The sequence below is a fragment of the Nomascus leucogenys genome, chromosome 14 (assembly GCF_006542625.1).
Source record: "Nomascus leucogenys isolate Asia chromosome 14, Asia_NLE_v1, whole genome shotgun sequence".
Taxonomy (NCBI): Eukaryota; Metazoa; Chordata; class Mammalia; order Primates; family Hylobatidae; genus Nomascus; species Nomascus leucogenys.
In genome coordinates this window covers 58905633-58930162 of record NC_044394.1, presented here as the reverse complement: position 1 = coordinate 58930162, position 24530 = coordinate 58905633, and the positions used below count along the sequence as shown (strand labels likewise).

General features: G+C 49.7%; 3 protein-coding genes across 9 annotated transcripts; 1 reads left to right on the top strand and 2 right to left on the bottom strand.

The window, feature by feature from the left end:
- The first annotated feature begins 5365 nt into the window (after positions 1–5365).
- MOGS (mannosyl-oligosaccharide glucosidase) lies at positions 5366–10089 on the top strand. Its single transcript, XM_030828482.1, has 4 exons — positions 5366–5965; positions 6139–6365; positions 7765–7961; positions 8139–10089. Exons 1-4 carry the CDS (start codon positions 5614–5616, stop codon positions 9874–9876), a joined length of 2514 nt encoding a protein of 837 aa, XP_030684342.1. The 5' UTR covers positions 5366–5613; the 3' UTR covers positions 9877–10089.
- Positions 10090–10265: 176 nt separating this feature from the next.
- WBP1 (WW domain binding protein 1) lies at positions 10266–13109 on the bottom strand. Of its 6 annotated transcripts, XM_030828475.1 has the most exons (6): positions 12483–12753; positions 12058–12159; positions 11611–11685; positions 11418–11520; positions 11114–11290; positions 10266–10942 (listed from the first exon to the last, which is right to left on the bottom strand). In XM_030828475.1, exons 1-6 carry the CDS (start codon positions 12549–12551, stop codon positions 10482–10484), a joined length of 987 nt encoding a protein of 328 aa, XP_030684335.1. In that variant the 5' UTR covers positions 12552–12753; the 3' UTR covers positions 10266–10481. The 6 variants fall into 6 exon arrangements, with proteins under 6 accessions (XP_030684335.1, XP_030684336.1, XP_030684341.1 ...); XM_030828476.1 differs by lacking the exon at positions 11611–11685; XM_030828481.1 differs by lacking the exons at positions 11611–11685; positions 12058–12159 and adding an exon at positions 12237–12322 and having other exon boundaries at positions 12483–12674.
- A 101-nt stretch (positions 13110–13210) lies between these two features.
- INO80B (INO80 complex subunit B) lies at positions 13211–16147 on the bottom strand. 2 transcript variants are annotated; one of them, XM_003268693.2, is made up of 5 exons: positions 16002–16147; positions 15578–15770; positions 15240–15358; positions 14901–15070; positions 13211–13826 (listed from the first exon to the last, which is right to left on the bottom strand). In XM_003268693.2, exons 1-5 carry the CDS (start codon positions 16057–16059, stop codon positions 13296–13298), a joined length of 1071 nt encoding a protein of 356 aa, XP_003268741.1. In that variant the 5' UTR covers positions 16060–16147; the 3' UTR covers positions 13211–13295. The 2 variants fall into 2 exon arrangements, with proteins under 2 accessions (XP_003268741.1, XP_012358092.1); XM_012502638.2 differs by lacking the exon at positions 16002–16147 and having other exon boundaries at positions 15578–15882.
- Positions 16148–24530: the final 8383 nt, after the last annotated feature.

The following is a 24530-nucleotide window of genomic DNA, read 5'->3' as shown; positions in this document are numbered from 1 at the left end:
CTGCAACTCTTAATTCACCCATTTGTGGAACTTCTCTCCCTCTTGGGTCCTTTTTCTTTTGAACCACACAGGTGTTCTACCTTCATTCTTCTCTATTTTTTTCTGGGGCATCTCATCCTCTTTCACAACTTGAATTACACCGTCTGGGGTTAAACTATTTCTGTTTGGTTCTAATCCCAACTTCTATGCTATAGTCAGGTTACCTGCTACCAATTTCCTCCAAATCCCACCAACTCTCTTTGTCTAAAATAGAATTGATAATCTTACATACACATATACTTGCCTCTCTTCCCTGACTTACCCATTCCTTTTTAAAAGCAGGCACTTCATCTACTCAGCCACCTGGGCTGGAAACCACAGTGTTCTCTAGTTCTGCTCCTTTCCATTCTCTGAATATCTGGTCACTCAGTTCAGAATATTCTGTCTTTTTAAAAAGTGCCTGAAAGTTGGGCAAGGTGGCTCATACTTGTAGTCCCACCTACTCAGAAGGCTGAGACAGGAGGATCCTTTGAGCCCAAGAGTTCAAGGCTACAGTGAGCTGTGGTTGCACCACTGCACTCTAGCCTGGTGACAGAGCAAGACACTGTCTCAAAAACAAAACAAAACAAAACAAACTTCTGAAGTGATCTCTCTATTCCCATTCACTCTATTCATCATTATTGCATTCTGCTACCCAGTCTATTTCCTAAATATTTTTGCTGCCACTTGATTTTATCCTTCCAAAACATGCGATGGGTTTTATCTCTCACTACTCCCTGTTTAAGAAAACAGTGCCGGTCGGGCACGGTGCCTCAGGCCTGTAATCCCAGCACTTTGGGAGGCCGAGGTGGGTGGATCATGAGGTCAGGAGTTTGAGACCAGCCCGACCAACGTGGTGAAACCTCGTCTCTATTAAAAATACAAAAATTAGGCCGGGCGCGGTGGCTCACGCTTGTAATCCCAGCACTTTGGGAGGCCGAGGCGGGCGGATCACGAGGTCAGGAGATCGGGACCACGGTGAAACCCCGTCTCTACTAAAAACACAAAAAATTAGCTGGGCGTGGTGGCGGGTGCCTGTAGTCCCAGCTACTCAGGAGGCTGAGGTAGGAGAATGGCGTGAACCCAAGAGGTGGAGGTTACAGTGAGCCGATATTGCACCACTGCAGTCCAGCCTGGGCGACAGAGCAAGACTCTGTCTCAAAAAAAAAAAAAGAAAAAGAAAAAACAGTGCCTAAACTGTTTTTCATACTTCCTCAACACTCATTAGTGTGGACCATGCAATCAATTTAGAGAGTTAAACCATTCTTTTTTTTTCTTTTCTTTTTTAGTTAGGGTTTCGCTCTTGTTGCCCAGGCTGGAGTGCAATGGCACAATCTCGGCTCACTGCAACCTCCGCATCCCGGGTTCAAGCAATTCTCTTGCCTCAACCTCACAAGTAGCTGGGATAACAGGCATGCACCACCATGCCTAATTTTGTATTTTTAGTAGAGGGGGTTTCTCCATGTTGGTCAGGCTGGTCTCGAACTCCTGGCCTCAGGTGATCTACCCACCTCGGCCTCCCAAAGTGCTGGTATTACAGGCATAAGCCACTGCACCCAGCCTAAACCATTCTTAAAATAATAATAATAAAAAGTAGGCCGGGTGGAGTGGCTCATGCCTATAATCCCAGCACTTTGGGAGGCTTTGGTGGGCAGATCACTGGAGGTCGGGAGTTAAGAGACCAGCCTGGCCAATATGATGAAACCCTGTCTCTACTAAAAATACAAAAAAAATAGCTGGGTGTGGTGGCAGGCACCTGTAATCCCAGCTACTCAGAAGGCTGAGACAGGAGAATCACTTGAACCCAGGAGGTGGAGGCTGCAGTGAGCGGAGATCATGCCACTGCACTCCAGCTCGGTTAATGGAGTAAGATTCTGTCTCAAAAAAAAAAAAAAATAGAATAGAATAAAAATTATCAGACTGAGGCTGAGTTCAGTGGCTCATGCCTGTAATCCCATCACTTTGAGAGGCCGACATGGGTGGAATCACCTGAGGTCAGGAGTTTGAGACCAGCCTGACCAACATGGTGAAACACCATCTCTACTAAAAATACAAAAAATTAGCCGGGCGTGGTGGCGGGCACCTGTAATCCCAGCCACTTGGGAGGCTGAGGCAGGAGAATTGCTTGAACCCAGGAGGTGGAGGTTGCAGTGAGCCAATGGCACCATTGCACTCTAGCCTGGTTGACAAGAGCAAGGCTCCATCTCAAAAAAAAAAAAAAAAAAAAATCAGACTGCATGGCACATAGAATAGGAAGTTTAAAGAGATTAAGTCGTGCTTTGTCACCCAGGCTGGAGTGCAGTGGCACAATTGTAGCTCACTGCACCCTCCATCTCCTGGGCTCAAGCAGTCCTCCCACCTCAGCCTCCCAAGCAGCTGGAATTACAGGCATGAGCCACCATGCCTGGCCTAATTTTTTTTTTTTTTTTTGAGATGGAGTCTTGCTCTGTTGCCCAGGCTGCAGTGCAGTGGAGCACCATCTTAGCTCACTGCAACCTCTGTCTCCTGGGTTCAAGCGATTTCCAGCTAATTTTTGTATTTTCAGTAGAGACAGAGTTTCACCATGTTGGCCAGGCTGGTCAGGAACTCCTGACCTCAAGTAATCCACCCGCCTTGGCCTCCCAAAGTGCTAGGATTACAAGAGTGAGCCACCGTGCCCAGCTCTAATTTTTTTTTTTTTTTTTGAGATGGAGTCTTGCTCTGTTGCCCAGGCTGGAGTGCGATGGTGCCATCTCAGCTCACTGCAACTCTGCCTCCCAGGTTCAAGTGATTATCCTGCCTCAGCCTCCCAAGTAGCTGGGATTACAGGCGAGGCGCATGCCACCATGCCCAGCTAATTTTTGTGTTTTTAGTAGAGGCGGGGTTTCACCATGTTGGCCAGGCTGGTCTTGAACTCCTAAGCTCAGGTGATCCACCCGCCTCAGCCTTCCAAGGTGCTGGGATTACAGGCGTGAGCCACCACACCAGGCCAACCCTAATTTTTAAATTTTTTGTAGCTGGGGGGGTCTCCTCATCTTGTCCAGGCTGGTCTAGAACTCCTGAACTCAAGTGATTCTCCTCCCTTGGCCTCCTAAAGTGCTGTGATTACAGACGTCAGCCACCACACCCAGCTGAAAGTATTCTTTTAGGTAACTTGTTTTAAGTCTGAATCCTGTATGTAAGTTGTGTGTGTATGTGTATCTGCACATACTGGGTTGCACTATGGAATTATTTCTTATTGTGGGTTGTAGGAAAATGGTTGAAAGCGACTGCTTTAGACACCTTCACAATGCTCAGCTAGGTAATAAAAGATCTGTAGACAGTGGCCTGCTGTGTACTTTGCCAGATACATTTCCCACGACCCTCTTACAGCAGCGTTACTATACCTTTTCCCTGTCTAAAAGGGTGCTATCTTCAAAGGACTGTTTTTCCCCTCCCCCTTTAAAAAAGAAAGCTAGGAGGAGGCAGTATAGTGTTGTAACAAGCCCGACTGCTTGAGGTTAAGATCCTAGCTTTGTTCTTATGTAGCTGTACGACTTTAGACAAATTATTTAATGTATCAGTGCTTATTTCATTTGTAAAATGAAAATAATAGTACTTTCCTCACAGGACTGTTAAGGAGATTAAATGAATTAATATCTGTAAAGTGCCTAAAACATTGCTGGGAGTGTAGTAACTGCTGTTACCTAAGAGGCCTTATTTATTTTATTTTATTTTTTTGAGACAAGAGTTTTGCTCTTGTTGCCCAGCCCAGAGTGCAATGGCACAATCTCGGCTCACTGCAACCTCCGCCTCCCGGGTTCAAGTGATTCTCCTGCCTCAGTCTCATGAGTAGCTGGGATTACAGGCATGCACCACCATGCCCAGATAATTTTGTATTTTTTAGTAGAGAGAGGGTTTCTCCATGTTGGTCAGGCTGGTCTCGAACTCCCAACCTCAGGTGATCCGTCCGCCTTTGCCTCCCAAAGTGCTGGGACTACAGGCTTGAGCCACTGCGCCAGCCCTAAGAGGCCTTATTCTAAAGTCAAAAGAACAACCTGGATTTGAGTTCCCCAGCTCCATAATTAACTGGCTGTTATTTTGGGTCAGTCTTAACTAACTCTCCTCATCTGTAAAAATGGGGGTGGTCTGGCCAGGCGCAGTGGCTCACGCCTGTAATCCTAACACTTTGGGAGGCCGAGGTGGGTGGATCACCTGAGTGGAGTTTGAGACCAGCCTGGCAAACCTGGTGAAACTCCATCTCTACTAAAAATACAAAAATTAGCTGGGCGTGGTGGTGGGCACCTGTAATCCCAGCTACTCGTGAGGCTTAGGCAGGAGAATCACTTGAACCCTGGAGGCAGAGGTTGCCGTGAGCCGAGATCATGCCATTGCACTCCAGCCTGGTGACAGAGCAAGACTCCATCTCAAAAAAAAAAAAAAAAAAAAAAAAAAAAAAAAAATGGGGATGGTTCAACATGGATTGAGTGCTGGCATTGTGCTTCTAGACTGTGAACTTGAGGTTGGGGCCATTTTCTCTGAGTCCCCAGCACCTTGCATAATGCGATATAGGGTGTACAATAAACATTTGTTGAATTTATAAATATTTAGCATCTACCTTATGCCTATAATTGATTAGTACTGTGATACAAAGATGAATAATGAAACAGGTATGTAATAAGTGCTACAATCAGGATGTCGACAAATGCAATGGTAGCAAGAAAGACAAAAACAGGACTGACCATTGGGTTTGGTCAGATGATTTAATAAGCAAAAAGTCTACCACCAGTGGGGAGTGGGGCCAGAAGTCAGATTATAGTGAAATATAAGTGGTCGTGTTGCATAAAGCATCAGTCTTTCTTTCTTTCTTTTTTTGAAACTGAGTTTCACTCTTGTTGCCCAGGCTGGAGTGCAATGGCGCAGTCTCGGCTCACTGCAACCTCCGCCTCCCGGGTTCAAGCAATTCTCTTGCCTCAGCCTCCCGAGTAGCTGGGATTACAGGCACCCACCACCACACCCGGCTAATTTTTGTATTTTTAGTAGAGATGGGGTTTCACCAAGTTGACCAGGCTGGTCTCCAACTCCTCATGTCTGGTGATCCACCTGCCTCGGCCTCCCAAAGTGCTGGGATTACAGATGTGTGCCTCCGTGCCTGGCCACATCAGTATTTTTTTTTTTTTTTTTTTTTTTTTTTTTGAGACGAAGTCTCGCTCCGTCGCCCAGGCTGGAGTGCAGTGGCACAATCTCGGCTCACTGCAACCTCCGCCTCCCTGGTTCAAACGATTCTCATGCCTCAGCCCAACGCTAGATTGGTTTTTCCGAGCCTATTAACTCCATGGGGTCGCCAGATAAGCGCAATCCCGGCGGACCAACGCCCAGGACTGACGCTACGTACCAACCCTGTGCCAAGCCGCAGGCAGCGGTTCCGGACTCTGGGACTTAACCTAACGTGGCGGGGCGGGACTTCCGGCGGGAGGCGGACGCGGAGGCGGAGGCGGAGGCGCAGGCGCTGGCTGGCAGGTGTCGCTAACCGTACGGTGGTCGCCGGGGCGAGAGGGGGGAGCCGGAGAGGCGAGGCAGGGCCCGGGCTCCACTGCCGCCTCTCCGAGCTCTCGTGACGCGGACCTCAGTGCCAGGATGGCTCGGGGCGAGCGGCGGCGCCGCGCAGTGCCGGCAGAGGGAGTGCGGTCAGCCGAGAGGGCGGCTCGGGGAGGCCCCGGGCGACGTGACGGCCGGGGCGGCGGGCCGCGTAGCACGGCTGGAGGAGTGGCTCTGGCCGTCGTGGTCCTGTCTTTGGCCCTGGGCATGTCGGGGCGCTGGGTGCTGGCGTGGCATCGTGCGCGGCGGGCGGTCACGCTGCACTCCGCTCCTCCTGTGTTGCCTGCCGACTCCTCCAGCCCCGCCGTGGCCCCGGACCTCTTCTGGGGAACCTACCGCCCTCACGTCTACTTCGGCATGAAGACTCGCAGCCCGAAGCCCCTCCTCACCGGTAACCGGGCCCCAGGGCGGGCAGGCAGGCGGACTTCTAATCTGGGCGCCCCAGCTTGAAGCCAGAGCAAGGGTGGGGAGGAATGGATCAGGAGAGTTATGAAGAGGGATGACCCGGAGACCCGGAGGGACAGGTCCCCCGCTCTTTGACTTACGTGGCCATTCTACCCCCAGGACTGATGTGGGCGCAGCAGGGCACCACCCCGGGGACTCCTAAGCTCAGGCACACGTGTGAGCACGGGGACGGTGTGGGTCCCTATGGCTGGGAATTCCACGACGGCCTCTCCTTCGGGCGGCAACACATCCAGGATGGGGCCTTAAGGCTCACCACTGAGTTCGTCAAGAGGCCTGGGGGTCAGCACGGAGGGGACTGGAGCTGGAGAGTGACTGTAGAGCCTCAGGTCAGGGCCTCAGGACACCCTTTTCTCAGCCCAGACCCCCTCCATTCTTCCCTTGCTGCCAGCAAATGCAGCATGAAGTGGGCTCTGGCTGCCTGGCTTAAATCCTGCCTTAAACAACTCCCTGTATGACCATCTCTATTTACCATCTCTAAGCCTTGATTTCCTTGCTTGTAAAATGTACAATGTAGATAATAATAGCACCTAACTCACAGGACTGTAAGAATTAAATGAAAAAGAGGCTGGGCGCGGTGGCTCACGCCTGTAATCCCAGTACTTTGGGAGGCCGGGCCTGGCGGATCACCTGAGGTCGGGAGTTCCAGACCAGCCTGACCAACATGGAGAAACCCCGTCTCTACTGAAAATACAAAATTAGCCGGGCGTGGTGGCGCATGCCTGTAATCCAAGCTACTTGGGAGGCTGAGGCAGGAGAATTGCTTGAACCAGGGAGGTGGAGGTTGTGTTGAGCAGAGATCGTGCCATTGCACTCCAGCCTGGGCAACAAGAGCGAAACTCCATCTCAAAAAAAAAAAAAAAAAAAAAGGGCCGGGCGCGGTGGCTCCCAGAACTTTGGGAGGCCGAGGCGGGCGGATCACAAGGTCAGGAGATCGAGACCACGGTGAAACCCCGTCTCTACTAAAAATACAAAAAGTTAGCCGGGCGTGGTGGCCGGCGCCTGTAGTCCCAGCTACTCGGAGAGGCTGAGGCAGGAGAATGGCGTGAACCCGGGAGGCGGAGCTTGCAGTGAGCCCAGATCACGCCACTGCACTCCAGCCTGGATGACAGAGCGAGACTCCGTCTAAAAAAAAAAAAAAAAAAAAAAAAAAAAAAAAAAGGCCGGGCGCGGTGGCTCACGCCTGTAATCCCAGCACTTTGGGAGGCTGAGGCGGGCGGATCACGAAGTCAGGAGATCGAGACCATCCTGGCTAACACGGTGAAACTCCGTCTCTACTAAAAATACAAAAAATTAGCTGAGCGTGGTGGCGGGCGCCTGTAGTCCTAGCTACTCGGGAGGCTGAGGCAAGAGAATGGCGTGAACCCGGGAGGTGGAGCTTGCAGTGAGCCGAGATTGCGCCACTGCACTCCAGCCTGGGCCACAGAGCAAGACTCCGTCTCAAAAAAAAAAAAAAGAATTAAATGAAATAAACTGTGTAGAGTTCTTAGTATAGGACATAGTACAGAAGTATATACTGTTATCTCCCAGGGCACCCAGTGCAAGACTCTTTATCTCATCCCATTTGGGTGTACCTGGTTACCCTCAGTGACCCTCATTACTGCCAGATGTATGTTGTTTACATTACCCCTGCCTACTGTTCCTTTCCCTAAGGCTGATTCTCAAGAGGGAATTCAAGAGAGAATGCCAGTCTAACACTTTTCTTTTCTGTCCTCCTTGGTCACTCAGGCCTCAGGTACTTCTGCCCTCCCTTTGGTCTCCCTGTTCTTCTATGTGGTGACAGATGGCAAGGAAGTCCTACTACCAGAGGTTGGGGCCAAGGGGCAGTTGAAGTTCATCAGTGGGCACACCAGTGAACTTGGTGACTTCCAATTTACACTTCTGCCACCAACCAGTCCAGGGGATACAGTCCCCAAGTATGGCAGGTAATTGGGGGAAAAGAATGTTGGCGGATGGAAGGGGTGGTTATTCCCATTTTCACCAGTCTCCATGTCCCCTGCCTGAGACCTCCCAACCTGACTCCTGAACACTTTGTATTTCTCTTTATAATGCCCACTGCATTCTCTTGAATAATATTTCCTATTTATCTTCTCCCCTTCAAGCTACAATGTCTTCTGGACCTCTAACCCAGGACTGCCCCTGCTGACAGAGATGGTAAAGAGTCGCCTAAATAGCTGGTTTCAGCATCGGCCCCCAGGGGCCTCCCCTGAACGCTACCTCGGCTTGCCAGGATCTCTGAAGTGGGAGGACAGAGGTCCAAGTGGGCAAGGGCAGGGGCAGTTCTTGATACAGCAGGTGACCCTGAAAATTCCCATTTCCATAGAGTTTGTGTTTGAATCAGGCAGTGCCCAGGCAGGAGGAAATCAAGCCCTGCCAAGACTGGCAGGCAGTCTACTGACCCAGTCCCTGGAGAGACATACTGAAACCTTTAGAGAGCGCTTTGAGAAGACCTTCCAGCTGAAGGAGAAGGGCCTGAGCTCTGGCGAGCAGGTTTTGGGTCAGGCTGCCCTCAGCGGCCTCCTTGGTGGAATTGGCTACTTCTATGGACAAGGGCTGGTATTACCAGACATGGGGGTGGAAGGGTCTGAGCAGAAGGTGGACCCAGCCCTCTTTCCACCCGTACCTCTTTTTACAGCGGTGCCCTCCCGGTCATTCTTTCCACGAGGCTTCCTTTGGGATGAGGGCTTTCACCAGCTGGTGGTTCAGCGGTGGGATCCCTCCCTCACCCGGGAAGCCCTTGGCCACTGGCTGGGGCTGCTAAATGCTGATGGCTGGATTGGGAGGGAGCAGATACTGGGGGATGAGGCCCGAGCTCGGGTGCCTCCAGAATTCCTAGTACAACGAGCAGTCCACGCCAACCCCCCAACCCTACTTTTGCCTGTAGCCCATATGCTAGAGGTTGGTGACCCTGACGACTTGGCCTTCCTCCGAAAGGCCTTCCCCCGCCTGCATGCCTGGTTTTCCTGGCTCCATCAGAGCCAGACAGGCCCATTGCCACTATCTTACCGCTGGAGGGGACGGGACCCTGCCTTACCAACCTTACTGAACCCCAAGACCCTACCCTCTGGGCTGGATGACTACCCCCGGGCTTCACACCCTTCAGTCACCGAGCGGCACCTGGACCTGCGATGTTGGGTGGCACTGGGTGCCCGTGTGCTGACGCGGCTGGCAGAGCATCTGGGTGAGGCTGAGGTAGCCGCTGAGCTGGGCCCACTGGCTGCCTCACTGGAGGCAGCAGACAGCCTGGATGAGCTGCACTGGGCCCCAGAGCTAGGAGTCTTTGCAGACTTTGGGAACCACACAAAAGCAGTACAGCTGAAGCCCAGGCCCCCTCAGGGGCTGGTTCGGGTGGTGGGTCGGCCCCAACCTCAACTGCAGTATGTAGATGCCCTTGGCTATGTCAGTCTTTTTCCCTTGCTGCTGCGACTGCTGGACCCCAACTCATCCCGCCTTGGGCCCCTGCTGGACATTCTAGCTGACAGCCGCCATCTCTGGAGCCCCTTTGGTTTACGCTCCCTTGCAGCCTCCAGCTCCTTTTATGGCCAGCGCAATTCAGAGCATGATCCCCCCTACTGGCGGGGTGCTGTGTGGCTCAATGTCAACTACCTGGCTTTGGGAGCACTCCACCACTATGGGCATCTGGAGGGTCCTCACCAGGCTCGGGCTGCCAGACTTCACAGTGAGCTCCGTGCCAATGTGGTAGGCAATGTATGGCGCCAGTACCAGGCTACAGGCTTTCTTTGGGAGCAGTACAGTGACCGCGATGGGCGAGGCATGGGCTGCCGCCCTTTCCACGGCTGGACCAGCCTTGTCTTACTGGCCATGGCTGAAGACTACTGAAGGGAGGGAGAGGAGGGGAGCCAGGCCACTCATGCCACTCTGGCTCTGGAGGGACAAAGGCTTCTGGCTTCTGCCCCCAGCCCCTCGGATACCAGTAATTCAAACTTCCCTCATTTCATCTCAGGTGTCTCCTTACTGTCATTCCACATAGCCCTGGGGTGAATGTGAATCCAGAGTCTATTTTTCTAAATAAATTGGAAAAAACATTTTGAACTCTATTGTTTTTGCCAGATTTGCATCACCAAGAGGGCTTAGGTCAATCCAGGCCTCAGGACTGTCTGCTGTCCTCAGGGAAGGTGGGGTCAAGTGGCCATAACCTGTCCCCTTCAAACCCAGTCAGGTCAAGTGCAATGCAGTGAGTTGAGCTTTAGTCCACCCAAATCCACAAGTAGCTGGTTCACATCTCTTTAATGAGATCAAAGGCTCCTGTGTATGTCTTGCGGGGGTAAAGCTAGCACAATCCCCCAATACTTGCCCCTCTCCTCAGGGCTCCAGCCCTTTCAGGCAGATTCTAGGTAGGCAGGGAGGGGCCAAAAGGAATGCAAGGAGTTTGGACTAGGGCTGTTTCTGGTAGACAAGTAACCCATCCACCCTCTCAAAACTACTTATGGGATGTCACCTTCACTGGAAGACAGCCCCATGGGAGAGACCTGCGGTACAGAATCTGGGGGCAGTGCACAAAGGGAGTAGTCCTCCAGATCTGGCAGGGTGGCACTAACCCTCACCTCCTTGACTGGCTTACCCTCACCGGAGGCAGGACAAGGGCAGAGCTCAATACTGGAGTCACCAGTTAAACGGCGATAGCGGCAGGAGGGGGGTGTGGGGGCAGGGCTCACCCCTGCCCCAGGCTCACCCTCCTGATCAGGGGGGGCACTCTGGTGGGAGGAAACACCTTCCACATTTGTTCCTTCAAAGTGGGCAGGGCAGCTGGATGAGGAGGAACAGCAGGTTTGTTCACTGGAAGCAGTCAAGGGGTGGCCCGGGGCCACAGTATAAGGAGGGGGTGGTGTGCCTGGGCGGTGAACCACATCCTCGTAGGCTGGGGGCTTGAAGGTGCTGAGGAGGCCTGCAGGGGAGAAAATTGGCATGATTGGTTGAAGACAACCAGGTATAGGGTGCTAGCTTTTATATTAGGGAAAAATACTTTGAAATGTGTGGAAAAGGGAATGTGAGATGATTTGGGGTCCTGGTTTGGGGAGGGCCACTGGTAGCTGACCCAGGGCATCAAGTCACTCACGAAGGTCAAGCAGTGAACCGGTAGGGAAAGGACCAGCCCCATGGCATGCCCCATGATAGGCCAACAAGTTGATTTCACGCTGCCGCTGCTGTTGTTGCAGCCGGAGTTTAGCTCGTCGGTGGCGGAAGGCGCAACAGCAGCTAAAGAGGATGAGGACAGTCCAGAGCAGCCAGAACCCTGCAAAAGGCAAGGAGGGAGCAACTCAGGCATCTTTTATGCAGAGAAGGGGCCCTGAAGGCCAAAATTCTGAGGTCCAAGGGAGGGTGGACACAGGGACCTGGAAATAGCCCTCTTGGAGACTTACACCAGAGCTCATAGTAGTAGGTGCAGCAGCCAGTCTCCCCGCAGCAGTGACCACTCTCACAGAGGTAGGGCTGGTTGTTCACTCCTGGGCACAGCTCTCGAAGCTGGGGGCAAGGAGGTACTTAGAACTAAGGGGGATTCCAGCCCAGGGCACTGTCCACTCCCACCTCCTGCATGCACATACACAATCCCACCCTGTGAACCAAGTTCAGCTTGGAGAGATGGGGGAAGTGGAGGATGCTGAGAGGAGTGTTGAAATATCTGAAGGGCTGTCAACGTGGAAGAGGATTTGGAATGGCAAGAATCAGTCTAGAGAACAAGACAAAAGTGTGGACATACAAAGAGGGAGATTTCAGCTCTGCATATATGAGACTTCCTTCACACTCAAGCCTCACCCTCCCCAACCCCCCTACCCCCATCCCCTCGGTGCTTTCTGTTAAGGGAGTGTTTTGGCAGAAGACAGTCTGAGATAATCTCAGTCTCAGACAATGGGTAGCGGAAGGTCATTTCCAAAGCCAGTTGCTTTCATTATCCTGCACGGTTCACTACCCCCCACCCCCAGCTGGATCTTTCCACCCCTGGGCCTCAGGCTCCCTAGGATAGAGGAGGGGCAGTGTGAGACCCAGAGCAGTGCTCCCAACCAGATGGGATTGCTGTGGATGATAAAGGATGGCATCCAGGGCGCGAGTCTGGGTTCCAGCTCTTCTCCAAATTGCTCCCTCAAGAGAAGACGCTGCCGGACTCTGTTGTGACAATAGGCACATAGAAAAAGATCACAAATAACTGTTGCAAGACAGAGGGAGCCTCCCTGGGACCTCACTATGCCTCTGGTCACTGGAGAGCCACCGCAAGCTTCCACTGCAGCCATGGGATGGGGTCTATGAGGCTACAGGCAGTCAGCTGCATCTACGTTACAAAGTTTAGACAAAGAGTGGAAGGGGCATGTTTAGGAACTTCACAGTACCTTTGGCTCCGTGAGTTCCTCCCCCACCCCCAAAAGGAAGGGACAAGGAAAGGGGAAAGAGACAAATGGCTGTCGTGATAGGTTTTGGAGCTGTTGGGATACCTGCTGTTGCGGCGCCCGAAGTGCCCCCCAGGCCTCCTCGCTGCCGTTCCCGCTGCTGGCCCGAGCCATACCTCCACCTACAGCCCCCTGAGGACCACAGCCTCCTCTACCGCCAGCCGCCCCGCCCCTGCCACCTCTGCTGCCACCGCCATGGTCCCTCCCCGGCCCATCTTCGCTGAGGCCACCATCACTACGCGGCCGGAGCTTCCATCGGGGAGAACTCCACCAACTAGGACTCAGATTGCTCTGCCCTACCAATCATCACCGTCCCTAGACGGACGAGCCAACAGGAACAGATCAGAGGTTTCTCCCTGTGACCAATCCACAGCAGCGCCTCCGCCGCTCTCCCAGACAACAAGAGCTTTTACAGACAAAGAGTAGGTGAAAGTTCGACCCACAGCCCTGACTGACAGCGGCAATAGCCAATACAGACAACAGAACAGGCTCTGGCGCATCAACCAACGAACAGCCGGCCCGAAGAGCAAGCTTGCCGCTGATTGGCTTGCGGTATGTTTTCGGAATGACGCCAAATTCCGAAGCACGCCAGGTAATCCCGGCTGGAAGAGGCGGGGTCCCAAAAGTCGGTCCGATTCTGGGCGCAAACCAGCCTGGTTTCTTGCGGTGATTTCCAAGCCCCAGACATCGACGCAAGCTCCGACAGGGGCAAAATACGTGTATACCGGAGACTGGTCTGCCCACAACATCCCACTCCCCCAGTTCTGTACAAGCCGAAGCACCGGATGTAATTTAATAGGGTGGGGAAGACACTCAAGAGCGGGCATGGGACAGGCCGCAGAGTCTGGGTTAAGGGCCTTACGTAGCCAAAAGGGGGGATCCAGGGCCCTCGGGCCCCCCCAGCCGCATCTGCAGGTTGATGCGGTAGCACTGAAGACTGCAGAGTGCCTGGCCCGTGCGGGAGCAAGCGTAGCGGCGCGGATGGGGACAGCCGGGGACAGAGCAGCGCGAAGGAGGGCCTGAGGGGGATGGCCGCTGAGACACCGCCGTGGGGGCGGGGACGCCAGGTGGGAAGGAGAGGGTGGAACCCTGTGCTCCGCTGCAGTAGCGCACCATGGGGGCCGGAGCCGCAGCCCGCCCTCCCCGCCGCTCGCCCCGTGCGGCCCCCCGGCCTCCCCGCCCGCTGGTCGCCGCAGTCTTGGTGAGGCGCTCGATAGTCTGGTTCTTGTGCTCTTCTGCCCGCCGCGCCGCCTGGAGCCGCCGCTTCCGCGCCCGCTCCTCGCGCTTCAGCAGCATCTCCTCTGTGAGGGCGGGAGGTGGACAGCCCTCAGCCACAGGCAGTGGCAGCATCGGGGAAGGTTGACTCCGCGCCTTCTGAAGCAGAGCTCGCTAGGGAGAGACAGAGACGGGGTGCTGTCTGAAAATGGAGGAAGATGGAGAGGCGAGGTCGGCCAGATCGGGAGAGGAGAAAGAAGGGACATGGAAGGCAGGGTCTTGAGCAGCACAGGCCTTCAGAGGCGGGATATTAATTAATGAGCACCCTCTCCAGGACACCTTCCATATAGGTTCCTCTTCATAAATACTGCCTCCTCCCAGATCTCCTGACATTTAGCTTTAGATCCTTAACTCTCAAGGGGAGAAGCAGCAGTAATGTTACCTGCCTGACCTGTGCACCAAAACTGTCCCAGCTTTCCCAGAGGTCTGTTGTTATTTTTAATCTTATCTCAATACAGAGTATCAGGTGGATAACTGCTCAAGCCAAAATCCCAGGCTTAGCCTTGATATATTTTCTCTCCATTCCCCTCCCCACAAGTATCTACTTCCAAAATATAGCCATAATTCATCTGATTTTCTCCATCTCCACCACTTTCGCCTTGGTTAAAGCAACCACTGCCTCTCAGCTGATTACTTCAACAGCTTCCTAGTTGGTCTCCGTACTTCTATCTCTTGTCTCCACGGAGATTCATTCTCTACAAAGATGCCAAAGTAATCTATTGAAATGTAAACCAAGTATGTCACTTCTCTGCGTACAGCCCTTCAGTGGCTTGTCCACTTTTTCTTCTCCTTTACTCTGCTAGACATGTTCCAGTCTCAAGGTCTGTGCGCCTGCTGGTCTCTGCTCAGCAGAGCTCCTCTGGTATTGCAAATGTTATCTCTTCAAAGAAGCCTTCTCTAACTACCCTAATGTCTCTCTTCCATCATTTCTATTTGTTTGTCTACGCCACTTTCTATTTCATCACCCTATTCTTTTTGTCATAAACCATATAGCTTTTTGAAATTATTTACTTACTTATTTACTTCCCAGCCCCCCAACACACACACTAGAATACTAGCTCCAGGAGAATAGAAACTTTGTCTTTTCTCCACTATCGATATCCCCACTGCCACGCAAAGTGCTTGGGTCGTGGAGAGTTCTCAATACTGTATACATTTGGTGAGTGAATAAACAATGAACCAACATACCTGTCGAGCAGTAAGCAGCCGCTCATTGATCTCCTTCTTGAGGTCTCCATTGTCATCCAGCTCCCCCTTCTCCAGAGCATCCAGCCACCTCTGTTCCTCCTCTTCCTCCTGACCCCCTAACCCTCCTGATAGGTCCCGAAGTGGAGAGGGAGAGAGATTACTGTCTTCATCTGGGAAGGAAGTTGGAGAAAGAAAAACAGAATTGTTCAGATGGGGCACCCTAATTTGGCTGAGTTAATACTGGGACATGGAAAATCCTAACCCATTTCAGAACCAACCTTCTTTCTTTAGGCGGGTATAATAAGAAACCCAGTTTCCCCACCTCCAGATCCTTCTCACCCAGCCAGGCACGGTACTGCTCAAGGGGGACTCCTTCCATAGGTTCCTCTTCATTATCCACAACCATAAGGGGAGAGGGTGAGCGAGGCCCCTCTGGGATCACAGTGAAGGTAGGAACACTGCAGAGAAGCAACACTACTCTTTAAAATGAGCAAGCGCCTCCTCCTCCTACTCAGTAGCTACACCCAACTTTCCCCACCCTCTTAGACTCTTGCTGCCTAAACCTGGACCCTGAAGTCACAGTGTCCATTCGGTCTTATAGAAAGCCCAGTCGGTTTCTAACTACTATCTCTGCTCCTAAAGTTCCCCTTATAAAACTTTGACCCTCTTGGCCTCACCTCTTGGTCCCCAGGACTTGTCCCCCAAGCTTGATTTTGAGTTTGAGCTGGGGCTTGGCAGGGGACGGCTGCGTGGGCCCAGCGTCTTCTTCCTGATGGTGTTTCTTCTTGTGTTTTTTCTTGTGCTTCTTGTGTTTTTTCTTGTGCACTCCATGGCCATGGGCACCCGCCAGGCTCAACTCCAGGGCTTCTCCTGTGGAAGGAAAGCCTGTCAACAGTGTTCGGCCGGAGGGTGGCAGGGGAAGCCCTGAATAACCTAAGCCCCTACCGGATCCCACCCTTCCCGCAGTACTCGCTGTTACCATAACAACAGCACCGCCTTTCTCCTTCCCACCTGTGGCCGCAGTACCCTGGACTCTCCGAGGAGCAAGAACGGGACTTCTTTTCTAACACTGCCTAAATTGCTTGATCTATCCGCGCTTACCCGGCTCAGGGGCCTCCATAGCCCCAGAGGTGCTCCCACGCCGCCACAGCTTACTCATGAGGTCCTGCAAGGAAAGGGGACTAGAAATGGTTGGGAGACACGCAGACACGCCTTTTCCGCCCCGCGGAAAAACTGGAGCCAGCAAAATAACCAGTTACTTCCGGTTCATGGCAACCATCCTTGTGCGGGGCACGCTTCGCGTCCAAATCGTCCCTGAGAAACAATGATCCTTCCAACGAATGTTCCGGTCCCTCTGAGGTCGGGACCGCCCAAATGGGCAGGGCTTCCCCTGGCTCCGCCTCCCCACGCTATCTTTCAGAACTCGGCGCGGGTGAGTCAGTTATTGAACTCAAGTTTGGTGAATGTATGCACTAGACCAAGTGCGGGAAGCTAGTCTAAGAGGATGCAAAGATGAATATGAACACCACCCCTGTCCTTGAGGAATTCACAGTTGGGTGGAGGAATACATAAACTATATTGATGACAAAATGGCCGAAATGGTTAAACAGCACGAGTGCCCTAAGAGCAGAGCAGAGCAAATGCTCTTAGGTATTTAAACTTCAATTTTCATAAGTAGAGAAATTAATAAATGAATTACGGTGCAGCTGTACAATGTGGAACACCATATTGCTAAGAAAAGTTGAGTTATAAGTAATTAATGAGATTGACACAGAATTTAAACAATCTAAGTGTCCTAATGAACTTGGTGTATCTATACAGTGGGATGTTAAGCAGCTTGGAAAAGAAATGAGGCGCCGCAGAAGGCTATCTAGGAAATTGGTAAGAGTCATTTGCTGATGAGCAGCTGGAGAACAAGGGTGGATGGCGACCTATTTGTTTATGATTATGCCCTCTTGTGCCTTTTGAATTTTGTATAAAACGTGTATATATTACCTCATTTAAAAAAAGACATAAAAACAGGTAGGTTTGTATGTGCTTATACATGAAATAAGAAAAGTAAATTTCCCATCCTGGCTAATACGGTGAAACCCTGTCTCTACTAAAAATACAAAAAAAAAAAAAAATTAGCCGCCATGGTTGGCACGCGCCTGTAGTCCCAGCTACTCGGGAGGCTGAGGCAGGAGAATCGCTTGAACCCGGGAGGTGGAGGTCGCAGTGAGCCGAGATCGCGCCACTGCACTCCAGCCTGGTCGACAGAGCGAGACTCTGTCTCAAAAAAAAGAAAAGTAAATTTCAAGATCATGTGATCTGATTTTTAAAAGCAGAATATACTAGCAAATACATAGAAAAAAATTGAGGAATGTATACCTGTTAATGTTGGTTAACTGTAGAAGTTGGGGTTGAGGAACTTTCACTATTTAGGTATGTAATGTATTTTCTTACAGCCAATATATATCACGTTTATAATTAGAAAAAAACACCTATATACATATATCTAAATATATATGAGTGAGCAAGGTAACAGCAGTGAAAAAAGAAAGAACTCATTCCTCTTGTCTCTTACATTTCAGTGATAAAATTATCAAGAATCAATGAGCAATTATATTGGGGAATCCAGGTTGAAGTCATGTAGTATGTGATTATGAAAAGGGATTTTGGAGTCAGATAAGCCTATTATCAAATCCCAGTTTCACCATTTATTAGCTATGCAACCTTGGGCTTAAAATTATTTAAGCTCTCTGAACCTGAGAATCCAACTCTATAAGATGGAATACAGTAGGATCCACCGCTATGAGGGCTCTTTCAAGGAATAAAGGAAATCAAGAACTCATGATACTTAGGGTGGCAGCAGGGGCAGGCACATAGTAGATGCTTCAGTAAGCAAATAATAATAACTGATTCATAGGTTTCTCGCCTAAGTATTTAGCGGGAAGGTGGTATTTTCAGTAAGGAAGATAACATAGGAAGAGAAGCAAGTTAAGAAGGGAATTATTTAGTTTTGCCCAAGGCAACTTTGAAGTGCCTGTGGGAATGCCTGGGTGGAGGTGGACTAGCTGAGAGGAGAAGCCAAGGATGAAAGTGTGAGTGGGGATGTCATCAGTGTAATACTGGAGGTCCCCAAGTGATGGGAGTAGATGAGACACCCAGACAGAGTAAGTAGATAAGAGGAAAAGAACCAGGAAGAGAACCAAGTGAGCACCTGTCCTGCACAGCCAGGCAGAGGGACCAGATAGGGTTGAGAAGGTCAGGAGAGGCAGAAAGTATCAAGGGACTAAGGCTGTGATCAGCTGGGTACAGTCCTTCAGAGGGCAGGCTGAGCTCCAAGAAGAGGATGGATTTTATCACGATGTGAAGGCAATACTCTTTTATCACCAGGAGTTACAGTGAGGGATTACTTGCAATTCATATTTGTAGAATACATTAGAGTTTATAACCTGCCTATATATTCCTTCTCTCCCTTGGCCCCCACAGCATCTCCATAAGGGAGATACCATTGGTTCCATCTTATGAATGAGGAAACTGAGGCTCAGAAAAAGAAATGTTTTTGCCAAAGTCACAAATTTAGGGAGTGGCAGAGCCAGACTCAAACAGAGGCTTCCTGACACCTGGCCCAGTGGTGTTTCCTCTGCATCATGATGCCTAGCAGGGAGGAAGTGGCAACAGTAAGTGACAACTGACTTCATTATTTTGTTTGTTTTTAGTTTTGCTTTGTTTAGAGTGAGAGAGATTTGAGCATGTTTGTAGGCTGAGAGGCACTCTTCTTTCTGAAAGACTTCTTAGTCTTATTTTTAAAAATTATTTTGAAATAACTTCAAACAGAAAAATTGCAAGATGAATACAAAGAACTTTCTCTAATAAAGTTTTTGTTTTGTTTTGTTTTGTTTTTGAGACAGGGTCTAGCTCTGTCTCCCAGGCTGGAATGCAGTGGTACAAACATGGCTCACTGCAGCCTCAAACTCCCAGGCTTGAGCGATCCTCCCACCTCAGCCTCCCAAGTAGCTGGGACTACAGGTACACACCACCATGCTCAGCTAATTCTATTTTTTTTCTTTTTTTTTTTGTAGGGACAAGATTTGGCCATGTTGCCCAGGCTGGTCTCAAACTCCTGAGCTCAAGCGATCCTCCTGCCTCAGCCTCCCAAAGTGCTGGGATTACAGGTGTGAGTCACAGTGCCAGGCCAAAACTTTCTCCTTAAACATTCCATGTGTTTCAGGTTAACATGGAATGCCCAACATGGTTGGGGGGTGGGGCAGATTCTGAATTTTTTTTTTTTTTTTTTTTTTGGGACGGAGTCTGGCTCTGTCGCCCAGGCTGGAGTGCTGTGGCGCGATCTTGGCTCACTGCAAGCTCTGCCTCCCAGGTTCACGCCATTCTTTTGCTTCAGCCTCCTGAGTAGCTGGGACTACAGGCGCCCGCTACCACGCCTGGCTAATTTTTTGTATTTTTAGTAGAGATGGGGTTTCACCATGTTAGCTGACCTTGTGATATGCCTGCCTCAGCCTCCCAAAGTGTGGGGATTACAGGCGTGAACCACCGCGCCCAGCCAGATTCTGAAATTGTTAACATGTATCTGTGTTTATGCCCATTATCATTGTCGATGAAAAGAGTCAAACTCTAAAATATTTGAAGAGATTTATTCAGAGCCAAATATGAGTGACCAATGGCCTGTGACACACCCCTCAAGAGATCCTGAGAACATGTGCCCAAAGTGGTCTGACTACAACTTGATTTTATACATTTTAGGGAGACATAAGACATCAATCAATACATGTAAGATGTACATTGGTTTGGTCTGGAAAGGCAAGACAACTGGAAGATGGGGGCTTCCAGGTATTGTGTAGATGCAAAGGTTTTCTGATTGGCAATTGGTTGAAAGAGTTAAATTATTGGCTGGCTGTGGTGGCTCACGCCTCTAATCCCAGCACTTTGGGAGGCCGAGACGGGTGGATCACCTAAGGCCAGGAGTTTGAGACCAGCCTGGCCAACATGGTGAAACCCCATCTCAACTAAAAATACAAAAATTAGCTGGACATGGTGGCACATACCTGTAATTCTAGCTACTAGGGAGGCTGAGACAAGAGAATTGCTTGAACCCAGGAGGCAGAGTTTGCCGTGAGCTGACATCGAGCCATTGGACTCCAGCCTGGGCAAAAAGAGCGAAACTCCATCTCAAAAAAAAAAAAAGAGTTAAATTATTGTCTAGAGACTTGGAATCAATAGAAAGGAATGTCTGGTTGAGATAAGGGTTTGTGGAGACCAAGATTTTATCATGCAAGTGAAGCATCCAGGTAGCCGACTTCACAGAGAGTACACTGTAAATGTTTCTTATCAGACTTAAAGAGTCTGTTATATCAGTAATTCCAAAAGGGAGGAGGGTATAACAAGGCATGTCCAGCTCCCCCTTGCCCATCATGGCCCATACTAGTTTTTCAGGTTAACATGGAATGGCCCAACATGGTTGGGGGACTCAGAATTTTATTTTTGGTTTACATCATTATTCTTTTTCTGATCAACATGACAGCAAATTGCAGACATGATGTCATTTCACCCCTAAATCATTCACTGTGTATTTCCCTCAAACAAGCACAGTTTTCTATAAGCTTTGTGCAACTATCCCAATCAGGAAATTAACTTGATACGACATTAATCCAGACCCCATTCAAATTTCACCAACTGTGAAATACCTCCTTTTTCTTTTCTTTTTTTTTTGAGACAGAGTCTTGCTCTGTTGCCCAGGCTGGAGTGCAGTGGCACAATCTCGGCTCACTGCAACCTCCACCTCCTGGGATCAAGCAATTCTCTGCCTCGGCCTCCTAAGTAGCTGGAATTACAGGCTCCCACTATCACCCCAGCTAATTTTTGTATTTTTAGTACAGATGACGTTTCACCGTGTTAGCCAGGCTGGTCTTGAACTCCTGACCTTGTGATCCACCCGCCTCAGCCTCCCAAAGCGCTGAGATCACAGGCATGAGCCACTGCACCCGCCCTCTTTTTTTTTTGAGACGGAGTTTTGCTCTTGTTGCCCAGGCTGGAGTGCAATGGCCCAATCTCCGCTCACCGCAACCTCTGCCTTGCGAGTTCAAGTGATTCTCCTGCCTCAGCCTCCTGAGTAGCTGGGATTACAGGCATGCGCTAATTTTGTATTTTTAGTAGAGATGGGGTTTCTCCTTGTTGGTCAGGCTGGTCTCGAACTCCCAACCTCAGGTGATCTACCCACCTTGGCCTCCCAAAGTGCTGGGATTACAGGCGTGAGCCACTGTGCCTGGTCCTCCTTTTTCTTTTTATCCAGGATCCAAAATCATTTATTACATTTTTAAATTAAGTCTCTTTAATCTGTTTTAATCTGGAACATTTCCTCACTCTTACTCGGTCTTTCATGACCTTGACAAATTTAAAGGGTAGAAGTCTTTAATTCTATAGGATGCCCATCAACATGGGTCTATCTGGTGTTTCCTCAGGTCTCGATTTATACATTGATTGATTGATTGGTTGATTGAGACAGAGTCTTGCTCTGTCACCCAGGCTGGAGTGCAGTGGTGTGATCTTGGCTCACTACAATCTCTGCTGCCCGGGTTCAAGCAATTCTTGTGCCTCAGCATCCTGAGTAGCTGGAACTACAGGTGTGCACCACCACACCCAGCTAATTTTTGTATTTTTTGGTAGAAATGGGTTTTTGCCATGTTAGTCAGGCTGGTCTTGAATTCTTGGCTTCAAGTGATCTGCCCACTTTGGCCTCCCAAAGTGCTGGGATTACACTATGAGCCGCCACGCCTGGCCTAGACTTATAAATTCTTGGCAAGAACACCACACACACAAAAAATTGATTTCTTTTTTTCTTTTTTTTTTTTTGAGACAGGGTCTCACTGTGTTGCCCAGGCTGGTCTTGAACTTCTGGGCTCAAGCGATTCTCCTGCCTCAGCCTCCCAAAGTGCTGGGATTACAGGCATGAGCCACCGTGCCCAGCCCACAAAAACATTATGCTCTGTTCTTCTCAGTGTGTCACACTGGGAGGCTCATGATGTCAGCCTTTCCCACCACTGATGCTATTAACCTTGATCACCTGGTCAAGATGCTGTCTGCCAATTTCCTCCACTGTAATGTCACCTTTTTTGCTTTTCCAAATAATAAGTATTTTCTGGGAAATACTCTGCAACTACCCTAATATCCCATTCCCCATCAAACCTCCACCTACCCACCAGGCTTTGTATCCATTGATGACTACTGTATAAATCAGGTCTACTATAATAATTGCCAAATGGTGATCTATTTCCATTATTGCAGTTACATGTATTAGTTAGCATTCTACCGTAAGAGCTTTCTGTTCTCCTCATATTTATTTACAGATATATTTATTTGTTTCAGCATGGATTCCAGTTTTAATCAGTGGGTTGTAATCCATTGCTGTCATTACTTATTATGATGCTCAATTTTTAGAGGGGGACAGAGTCTTGCTCTATTGCAGTGGTCTAATCATAGCTCCCTGCAACCTTGAACTGCTGGCCTCAAGTGATCCTCCTACCTCAGCCTCCTGAGTAGCTGGGATTACAGGGATGTGCCACCCTGCCCAACTAATTTTTTAAATTTCTTGTAGGGTTCAGGCTATGTTGCCCAGGCTGGTCTCAAACTCCTAGGTAAAAGCAGTCCTCCTGCCTTGGCCTCCTTACATGCTGGGATTACAGGCATGAGCCTCCACGCCTGGTTTGATGCTCAAATTTCTCACAGGTTTGGCCAGTGGGTATTCCTTTAAGCTGGTTTCTGTATCCTTTTGACATGTCTCCAACATTCTTTGAGCTCTTTTTTTTTTTTTTTTTTCCTGAGGAAAGGCCTTGCTCTGTCATCCAGGCTGGAGTGCAGTAGCACGATCATGGCTTATTGGCTTATTGCAGCCTCAGTCTCCCAAGCTCGAGTGATCCTCCTTTGTCAGCCTCCCAAGTAGTCAGATGACTGGCGAGTGCCGCCATGTCTGGCTACTTTTTTATTTGTATTTTTTGTTGTTGTTTGTTTTGTTGTTGTTTTAATTTTTTAAATTTAATTTTTTTTTTTTTTTTTTTTAGATGGAGTCTCGCTCTGTGGCCAGGCTGGAGTGCAGTGGCGCGATCTCGGTTCACTGCAACCTCTACCTCCTGGGTTCAAGCGATTCTCCCACATCAGCCTCCCGAGTAGCTGGGACTACAGGCATGCACCACCACACCCAGCTAATTTTCATATGTTTAGTAGAGACGGGGTTTCACTGTGTTGGCCAAGATGGTCTCAATCTCTTGACCTCGTGATCCGCCCACCTTGGCCTCTCAAAGTGCTGGGATTACAGGCATGAGTCACCCCTCCCGGCCCTTTTCTCTTTTTTTTTTTGAGACACAGTCTCACTCTGTCACCCAGGCTGGAGTATAATGGCACGATCTCAGCTCACTACCACCTCCGCCTCCTGGGTTCAAGCAATTCTCCTGCCTCAGCCTCCCAAGTAGCTGGGATTACAGGTGCCTGCCACCACACCCGGCTATTTTTTTTTTGTATTTTTAGTAAAGATGGGGTTTCACCATATTGGCCAGACTGGTCTTGAACTCCTGGCCTCAAGTGTTCCACCTGCCTCAGCCTCCCAAAGTGTTGGGATTACAGGCATGAGCCACCGTGGCAGGTGGCTAATCTTGTACTTTCCCTGGATAAGAAGTGAGACTCAAATTTCCCTGGATAAAATATTTTGATTTCCCTGGATAAAATGTTTTGGGGCTCATCTCGTACTTTCACTGGATAAGAAGTGAGACTCAAAGGAGGCCAGACAGCACGAACCTATGGCTAAGGTTATGCCAAGGCCACACTGAAGTCAGGCCGCTTGAACATGCTGATGAGGATTTTCTCCTGGCACCACTACCCCCTTCTCAGGTGCTGCAGGTGCAGTGAGTGTATATCATGAACTTTGGTTGGATCTTGTCTGCACTCCCTCAATATTCAAGTCCAGTTGGAAACGTTCCAGTTAGTTGGGTTAGGCCAAGTGCCTACCTTTAGGCTGTGAAAAAGTGGGAAGAAGGATAAATGTTCTCCAACTGCCATAAAGGGGCTAGAGCTCATTCTGTCAATACTGTCCACAGTGGGGAATTGTGCAGAAATAGAAGATGATTTGAACCCTAAGTGACCCACAGCCCCTTTCCCACATATCTACTTCATAGCTGGGGAGATATAGATACAGACATAAACAAAAGGATAAAGTTGGGAAGACTGTGCACCAAACCAGTGGCATGTTGGTAAATGTTTAACAAAAGCTCCCCGGGGGAAAAAAAAAAAAAACAAACAGGCTGGATTTGTTATGTTCACCTATTTCTGTTGTGTAAGGACTCCCACCATGGCCAATTTCAAATGAGACATCACTGAATACAGAGTTGGAAAGAGATGTGCGTTGGCATGTCATTTATATAGCATTCCCTCCATACAGATACTAAAGATGTAAACTACTCAAGACGTCATAGTAAAATGCAGTAAAATAATTAGGAAATGATGAGTTTTGAATATTTATCACCTTTGCTTTAATAAAATTTATTTAGTTATATGTTTATGTAATTTAATTTAATTTTTTTTTGAGATAGAGTTTCACTCTTGTTGCCCAGGCTAGAGTGCAATGGTGCGATCTCGGCTCAC

Bases quoted from the DNA above. Each gene is read 5' to 3' on its own strand.
- MOGS (XM_030828482.1), top strand. From the start codon at position 5,614: ATGGCTCGGGGCGAGCGGCGGCGCCGCGCAGTGCCGGCAGAGGGAGTG. The intron at 6,366-7,764 runs GTCAGGGCCTCA...TTGGTCACTCAG, and splicing joins GAGTGACTGTAGAGCCTCAG to GCCTCAGGTACTTCTGCCCT. The intron at 7,962-8,138 runs GTAATTGGGGGA...CTCCCCTTCAAG, and splicing joins ACAGTCCCCAAGTATGGCAG to CTACAATGTCTTCTGGACCT.
- INO80B (XM_012502638.2), bottom strand. From the start codon at position 15,882: ATGGTAACAGCGAGTACTGCGGGAAGGGTGGGATCCGGTAGGGGCTTA. The intron at 15,359-15,577 runs GTGAGGCCAAGA...GCTTCTCTGCAG, and splicing joins CAAGTCCTGGGGACCAAGAG to TGTTCCTACCTTCACTGTGA. The intron at 15,071-15,239 runs GTGAGAAGGATC...CTTCCTTCCCAG, and splicing joins GCAGTACCGTGCCTGGCTGG to ATGAAGACAGTAATCTCTCT.
- WBP1 (XM_030828475.1), bottom strand. From the start codon at position 12,551: ATGGCTCGGGCCAGCAGCGGGAACGGCAGCGAGGAGGCCTGGGGGGCA. The intron at 12,160-12,482 runs GTATCCCAACAG...TTGTCACAACAG, and splicing joins TTCGGGCGCCGCAACAGCAG to AGTCCGGCAGCGTCTTCTCT. The intron at 10,943-11,113 runs GTGAGTGACTTG...TCTCCCCTGCAG, and splicing joins CGGTTCACTGCTTGACCTTC to GCCTCCTCAGCACCTTCAAG.